This window comes from Pinus tabuliformis, chromosome 8, assembly GCF_031772625.1.
Source record: "Pinus tabuliformis cultivar Carrire ecotype Pingquan chromosome 8, CPIR1, whole genome shotgun sequence".
Classification (NCBI taxonomy): Eukaryota; Viridiplantae; Streptophyta; class Pinopsida; order Pinales; family Pinaceae; genus Pinus; species Pinus tabuliformis.
In genome coordinates, this window is record NC_142294.1 from 1736678077 (window position 1) to 1736685584 (window position 7508).

The following is a 7508-nucleotide window of genomic DNA, read 5'->3' on the forward strand; positions in this document are numbered from 1 at the left end:
CATTCCTTTATTGGAATAGATATGTCTGCCCTAATTAAGAGGGAGAGATAGACACATCATTCTTGTCTTCACTTGAAAAGATAGAATGGAGGGTTGGGTAAACATCCGACATCCGATGCTCTTTGAGGATGTATTAGGGCATCCAAGATAAGAGTAGTCATAGAGGATCGATATTCTTTGAGGACTGGGAATCCAAGACAAGAATAGTCCTGGTGGAACACACCCTGAGAACCTGGGTGGGGCATGTTTCAAGAGAGACAATGATGAGGGTGTCTATACATCATTGGTCTCGCCAGCATTGAGTTCATATCTTGTGGAGAGATAGAGTTGTTAGTCAAGGCCTTGCTATGTGAAAATGTTGGTTGATATGATGCTAAACAAATGGGTTACCAATCCAACCCTGCTTCTGAGAATTCTTCAGATTGAGAATGACCAAGTACCATTATGAATACCTCCCTAGTTAAGAGGGAGTGTTGAAAAGTGTAACTAGGTTCGGTCTTCATAATGACATGTAATTGTGATTTTTATGTGATTGATGTAAAGAAGAAAAATAAAATTATTATTGTAATACTTGTCTCATGGGTTTCATGAGCAAGGAATTTTATTTTTAGTGATGGCTCCCATTGAGAGCCTCTAGGTTTTGTCATCTAGTCATAAAGGTCAATATTGAGTCAATGTCATGTATGAAGGACCCTTCTTGGGCATGTTACAAGCAAAAACACCTCCTTCAAGTCCGCTTCAAAATGGATTAAATAATTTACTCAAGTGACATGTCGGCTCACACCCAAGTCAAGTCGGCTTATTATAGGCTCCAACCACTATAAATAGGCAGCTCGGCGTAATTTCAGAGGACAGATTTTCGGTGAAACAGGTCTGAAGTTAAGCAGGGCGAAGATGACAAAGAAGGAGCCTAAGAACTAGTGAGGAGAGAGGAAGAAGTTACGAAGTGTTCCAACATTATTTTGGGATAAGGGATCTCCACACGTGCAAAGGTACAGATCTGTCTATTGCAGCAAGGAGGCCGAGAAGGTTACAAGTATCAAAAGGTAATCAAGTTGGGTGAAGGACAAGTAAAAGGGAAGCCGAGTTAAAAGGAGGAAGTCTCCTTCTAGAGCGAAGAAGATATAAGGTAAAAGTTGATCAAGCTAATGTGCCAAGGGTTTCTGAACTAGAACCAAGGATTGCAGTGCTGAACCAAGGCACTGAAATTCTGAAGAGTACCCAAGAAGGACGAAGAAGCAGAGGTTTGATCATTGCAGAAAGAATCTCATCAAGGAGGATTTGTGTCTTGGTCTTGGAGTGGCAAATAGGTCAAGGGTCTTGGTCTTGGTATTCATCAATTGAAGTCTCTATAAGAAGAAGAATTTGTGCGGGTTTTCCTCTCAAGTGGAAAAAGTTTTGGCCCTGGCGAATAGCCTACATTCTGTGTCTCTTGTGTCATTATTGTTTATGCATTGGTAACTGTTTGATGAAACAAAAACACAATAATAATTTAAAGAGAAGAATCTAATCTAAGAAGTAAAAAGCATTCACAAGCATTTATCTCTCAAAGAAATCATCTAATACTTGATGCCCTAAATTTCTCAACAGAATCCAGATGTGCAATCTATTTCTGGGGATTCTGCTCTAAAAGTTTCAGAAATTGATCTGATTGTTGTTGCCCAGTTTTTTTTTTTTTTTTTTTTTCTCTGAAAGGCAATGAAAGCAAAATCAACTTGCTTTAATACCACCATGCAACGGTCCTGTAACTAAAATGGAACCACTACTGGAACAAAACTTATATAGAATAATTATAATAGACAATAAGCAAGAAAACAATGGGGGCACCTGCACACCCAACGGTGGATTGCACATGCAAACCTGGAAGAATGGAGGAATCTCTCTTGTAAACACCAAGTGCTGGTTGTTTGTATTGATAAAATGATATGAGATACAGGTACACAATACTGACTACATGGAAAAGATTCTGATTCAAATGTATATCTATTTAAATACTTTATTTGTTAGATCCAATATACCTGATTTTTGAGGTGAAATTGGCTTAGAAAGGGAACAATTGGGTGCAATTTTGAATGATTTCAATCATAATATTCACCTTCTTGGAGCCCAAGGGGTTAGCTCATCTGGTTGCCGGCAATGTTGTGGGGCATTTGGCTAGTTCCCAGGTGCCTGGTTCGTTTGCTTTGGGTGCACACACTAGTCTGTGCCAAGGCTTTCCAAGGGTTTCCACACACCAATGTGGTAGCATGTCTTGGGTTTCCACATGAGATTTTCCTTGGAAAAAATATCTATTTACCTTCTTGTATTAATGCCTAGTTTTCATGTCAAGCCTTATAGTCTGTGTGCTATCAGGAATGTAATGAGGATCTTTTAGATGGGACCATTAAACTCCCTGTTCTAAATGACATCATATTTTTCTATTTTATAGTTGTAGGTAATACAAATTGATATGTCAAAACAGGTATATGCATGGGGCAGAGGTGAGCATGGAAGGTTAGGCTTTGGTGATGACAAAAGCAGCAAAATGTTACCACAAAAGGTGCATCTCCTTGCAGGTCAAGCCATTCGACAGGTACAGACTAAGCAAGCTTATTCTGAAAATTAATGTTGCAAATCAGAGGTTATGATGTGTTTGCGGCAAGGCTTTTGAATGCAATATGCTTATTCACATTGTATTTCGATTATTCATACTGAAGCATCTTGAAAATATTCTGTAGAATAAAGTGAATTTGTTACTAGACTGATGTTTCATCTGGTAAGGGAAATGTGGACAATGCGTAATTTTTGATATTTATATTTTTAGGTGTCTTGTGGGGGAACACACTCAGTTGCACGCAGGGCTGATGGACGAATATTTTCTGTATGTAAATCCCTGGGCAAGCTTATGATTCAATTAGTGTTTATTTCATTGAAAATGTAGGACTTTCATCTCTATGTACTAGTATTTTGGATTATTGCTCCTCTATTTAAGAAAACCAGGATGCACTAAGATCCATGTTGGATTTATTTGAGCAGTATGGAAGAGGTGATCATGGTCGTCTTGGATATGGACGAAAAGTGACAACTGGGCACCCAATGGAAGTGCCAATAGACATACGACCCCCTAAAAATGCTGCCGAAAACAGTGGTCGCTGGTTTGTCAAGCTTGTTGCATGTGGAGGTCGACATACACTTGCTATTGCTTCATGGGAGTCAGAAAAGCTTTAAACGCTTAAATAAATGTTATGTAATGGGATTTGCTTCAAATACTCTTTTCCGGAAGAGTCTTTATTCCCAGTAACTGTAATAGTATTCGTTACACGGTAGTCAGGCTTTACTGTTATGCTGTTCTATAATGTCAACAGATTACAGGGATGGGTAGGATCTGTATTTAGTCAAATATTCCAATGAAAGACATATTTGAAAGAACTTCAAAGTATCTGCTACGTGTATACATGCTTGTATTAATTTTGGGTTCTGGGAAAATTAGATTCTGCTCTTCTGGACCTCTTTTGAGTTGAAGGATATTGTTTAGAAGATAATCCTAGTTCACTGATCAAGATGTAATGGGTTGGGTAAATATTCAGTTAGTTAAGGAGATCAACAGTAAGGAAAGGGCAGAACCAGATTATGTGCAGTTTATAGTTATGACTAGAGGGAATTTTGTTCCCTGATATATTAATCTGGCAAGATATTTGTAGCAAGCTAGACTGATCAAACATTATTTCATCAAAAAAACTGGCTAAACATACTGTAACTCAAAAAGATCACTCACACCTTAAGTAAACTGACATGGGGATTCGGGATTCGTCGGATACGGGGATTTGGGTTTCATCAGATTATGACACGTTGACCCCCCGGAACAAGACATGTTCGGATACGTTATATATATATAATAGATATTTCTTACACAAATTCTCATTAATGATACAAATTCATTGATTTCAAACATAGATCTTCATCTAGATATAAGTTTTACTGTTTACAAAGTAAGTTAGTAACATTATAGCATGCATAGTACATAGAAAATTCAAATGCATGTTGATGTCACATAAATGATAAATCAATGAATCATAAATTCTAAATTCATAAATGATAAATCATAATACATATTCAATTCATCAATGATCCAATAGGAGAAAGGCAAGATAGTAAGATAAAGACACTGACAGCTATAGTTTACTCATTAAGTCATCAAAATCAAAATGTGTTACATAGGTAGTGCAATGCCAATGGCAAATAGAAATAGAAAATACAAAACAACTACAGGTATACAAGCCTCAAGGCAGTAGGTAGCCCATGACTCATGAGTCATCATCAGAATTAGCGTCACTATCCTCGTCATCATGGTCACCACTGCTCTCTTCTGCATCCTTCTCCTCCCCTGTATCCATAGTTGTCTTTGCATCTTCTAGTGTGGAGGATGACCTCTCCACAATATCACCATCATCAAATCTAACATGCTCTAGCACTGGATCATTGAGATCCATGTTGGCCAATGCCAACTCAATACTGTTGTCCAGAGTCCAGACCCGTATCATCAAGAAAGAAATCCCACATCTTTGTCTTTCCCTTCACCCACTCTTCCCTTTGCCTGTAAATAAGACGAAGGTTGGTGTGCACATACACCATTGTCTCTACCCTGGATTGCTCAAGCCTACTCTTCTTAAAACTATACAAATTCCCATATGTGCTCCCAATTCCTCTCGCAACAAGAGGATGAAGTCACCTAAGAGAGCAGTCTCATCGCTAATTGTTGTAGAGGAGGGCTTGTTGCCTCATGATTTGTCCACCAAGAATAGGGCTTCTTAGCCCCCTGCCTCTAATCACATCATATCCTGCAAATCGACAAGTGCCAATGGAAAACTCTACAAAGTCACCCTCCACCTCATCAAACAATGCTCTATTCTGAAAAACCCACCTCATTGCATCTTTCCTCCGCTGTGAGATTTCACCATCCATGTGAGGAGGGAATCTGCGGGAAGTTCCACCATTCAGCCACTCATGGCTATAGTATTTTGGGTTCAATGAGTGAACCAAACAATGTAAAGGTGTGCAATTCTTGTCCCATCTGCTGACAAGAATATCCTGTATAGTACCACATAAGGGCTCTGGTGATGTGTCATACTCGGGGCACTCACTCTGTAGAATAATGCTCCCCACAGACTCAATCATGGAATCCCATCCCTCATAAACCTCTCCTAGGATGGATTTGTCTGTATCTGCAAATCGAAGCAAAGAAATGATAGGATCCATGATCTGAATAATTAGATCTACCCTCTCCCACCAAGCATCATCTAGCATTGTGTCCTTCACTCTTTTAGAGGCTAGTTGATCTGTGTTTCTCCAAAAAGACCAAAACTCTGAAATAACCATGGCCCCAAGAGTGGTCTTGACCTCCCTCAACCTCTTCAACATGATGAATGAAGAGGCAAACTATGTATCCGCAATCTTCAACAATGATAGATTGTTGTACTCCTTATAGATAGTGAGGGCATTTGTATGATTTTTTACAAAGTTATGGATATGTCGTGCATCCTCAATAATGTTACCGATCCAAAGCACATCGGAAGCAATGGATTTCAGTGCTAAGTTCAATGAATGGACAATGCAAGGTGTCCAAAACACTTGTGGATATTTAGCTTCCACAATCATGCCAATAACCTTGCAAACAGGTGCATTATTTGTAATGATTTGCACACAAGAATCAACACCTACATCTTCAATAACTTTAATAAACAATTCACCCATATATTGTGCATCCTTGTATTCTCCAAGTGTATCCACTGCTTTCAAGAAAACTAGACCATTCAAGGAAAACACCATGAAGTTGATGAGTGGGTGTCGTGCTGGATCTGTCCATCCATCAGAAACAATGCTAACCCCAGATGTTGGCCATGATGCTTTAATAGGCTCAAGCATTTTTTGCACCTCTTTTTTTGTCTTCGTCAACAATGTGGTTCTAAGCTTCTCTGAACCAGGAGGCACATACCATGATGGAGACCCGTGAGTTAGAGCTCGGCACATCTCAATAAATAGAGGTGAGCATGCAACATTAAAGGATATGAAGTTTTGATAGAAAAAAAAAGGCAATGGTGGCTCTTTCCGTTTCTCTTTTTGAAAAATTTTGTCCATTGGACCAAGTGAAATTTTCTTTCTTTTTGCTACTTGCCCCCCAATAGAACTCTCAAATGGAAATTTGTTGGTGCCTTTCCTCAAAAATGGGAGGGGGTCATCATTCTTGGTTTTTTTTATTTTGCAACCACATTTGCCATACCAACAGTGAACTATTTTTCCATTTCTTTTCTCTTTTGTACAGGAACTTGTGTACAAGCTTCAACTCCACAACCCGGTAAAGCCAACAATGGCCTTTCACACAAAAATATGTTCTTGTGAAAGTATTTTGGCAAAAGTTGCATCTCCAATTCACATTGCCTCCTCCCTTCCCCTTGCTGCTTGGCCCATCCTCTCTTGTGACATATTTTCACAAAGGATATTTCTCAATGTTACCTTTAGGAGGAAGTCTTCCCTCAACATTACTTGCAGTGAACTCTAATGATATTGGGGGAGGAGGGGCATCTCCAATGGCGACATTCTTCCCCTTCCTTTGTCCCCTACTTGCTGCCCTTGATTGAGCCATAAACACTGTAAAAAAAATAAACAAAACATGCACAAATTTGTAAAAGAAATGCATATACAAACTACCGTAATACAAATGCAAAAAAATAGAAAAGAAATGCACTTACCTATTGCTTGAATCTCCTTGAAAATGCTCCAAATCCTTGCCCCTTGTTCCAAACTCCTAACAACAAACCCACAGCTCACCTTTTGCAAAAGGAATGACACAAAATGATACAAAACAAAAGCATTTTCGCCCTTTTATGGCCGCGCGGGTTCCGGTTTGCCGGATTCGTGTCCTGATTTCGTGACACATTGTGTCCCATTCAGAGACGACGTGTCACAAAATATGGACACGAATTAGGGCGAATCGAATCCGATTTGCTGGATTCGGACATGTGGCCCTCAAACAACGAATCCGTTTTCAAAGCTCACGCCTCAAGCCTATAAAATGTCCAAACTGAGAGGATTTGGGAAGTGCTATTTTAGATAATGACAGGGGTAGCAAAATACTTCCTTAGGTAAGAATACATGACTTAATTTCATTGCAACCACGCATGATAAGCTTGATAGTTACTGGGAAAAAATTGTCCAGATAAGCACGCTACAACCTTCAAGTACCAATGAATCATCAAGCCAACGGGGTGAAAACCTAAGGTTGACCAGTGTTGGGGAGATCATTAAGTTATTGATACTTTCCTGAGCTCAATTTATTTTGATTAGAAGTTGGAAGAAATCTTCGGACGAAAATTATTGGGGATTGGTATTTCTCGATACCCTTTAAGAGATCTTCTTTGAAGAAGGTATTACTATGAGCTGACATGCTGAGTAAGATAAAATTGTAGAAGATGCTAGATAGCCTCATGAGAAAGTGATCCCAGTACCGAGATAGAGAGTGTTACCTCCTTGGA

At 39.2% G+C, this 7508-nt stretch overlaps 1 protein-coding gene across 1 annotated transcript; it reads left to right on the top strand.

Annotated features, from left to right (window-relative positions):
- Positions 1-2424: 2424 nt before the first annotated feature.
- Positions 2425-3487, top strand: LOC149243034 (ultraviolet-B receptor UVR8-like). Its single transcript, XM_089367750.1, has 3 exons — positions 2425-2572; positions 2804-2860; positions 3016-3487. The coding sequence occupies exons 1-3, from the start codon at positions 2450-2452 to the stop codon at positions 3205-3207; spliced, it is 372 nt and encodes a 123-aa protein (XP_089223876.1). The 5' UTR covers positions 2425-2449; the 3' UTR covers positions 3208-3487.
- The last annotated feature ends 4021 nt before the right edge of the window (positions 3488-7508 follow it).